Source organism: Pteropus alecto, unplaced genomic scaffold (genome assembly GCF_000325575.1).
Source record: "Pteropus alecto unplaced genomic scaffold, ASM32557v1 scaffold16, whole genome shotgun sequence".
Taxonomy (NCBI): Eukaryota; Metazoa; Chordata; class Mammalia; order Chiroptera; family Pteropodidae; genus Pteropus; species Pteropus alecto.
This window is the reverse complement of record NW_006438867.1, coordinates 7,805,447-7,805,654: the sequence shown is the minus strand read 5'-3', so window position 1 is coordinate 7,805,654 and position 208 is coordinate 7,805,447. Positions and strand designations below refer to the sequence as shown.

The 208-nt window shown below is 63.9% G+C and overlaps 1 protein-coding gene across 1 annotated transcript in view; it reads right to left on the bottom strand.

The window, feature by feature from the left end:
* PSPC1 (paraspeckle component 1) overlaps positions 1 to 208 on the bottom strand; it is a 60,768-nt gene that overhangs the window by 56,860 nt on the left and 3,700 nt on the right. Inside the window, exon 2 of the mRNA XM_025049513.1 lies at positions 5 to 207. Coding sequence (XP_024905281.1) covers positions 5 to 207 — 203 coding nt within the window. The remainder of the gene's footprint in view (positions 1 to 4; position 208) is intronic.

Here is a 208-nt window from a genome sequence, read left to right as displayed (position 1 = left end):
TCACCAGGCGGATGAAGCCGAAGCCGCGGTCGCGGTTGATGAAGACCTCGCTGGGCTCGCCGTAGCGCTCGAACAGCCTCTTGAAGTCCTCCTCCGTGATGTCAGTGGGGAGGTTGCCCACGAAGAGGCGGCAGCGCTGCGTGTACGTCTTCTCGCCCGGCTTGAGGAAGCTCTTGATGTCGATGGTGAAGCCCGCCTCCTCGTCCGG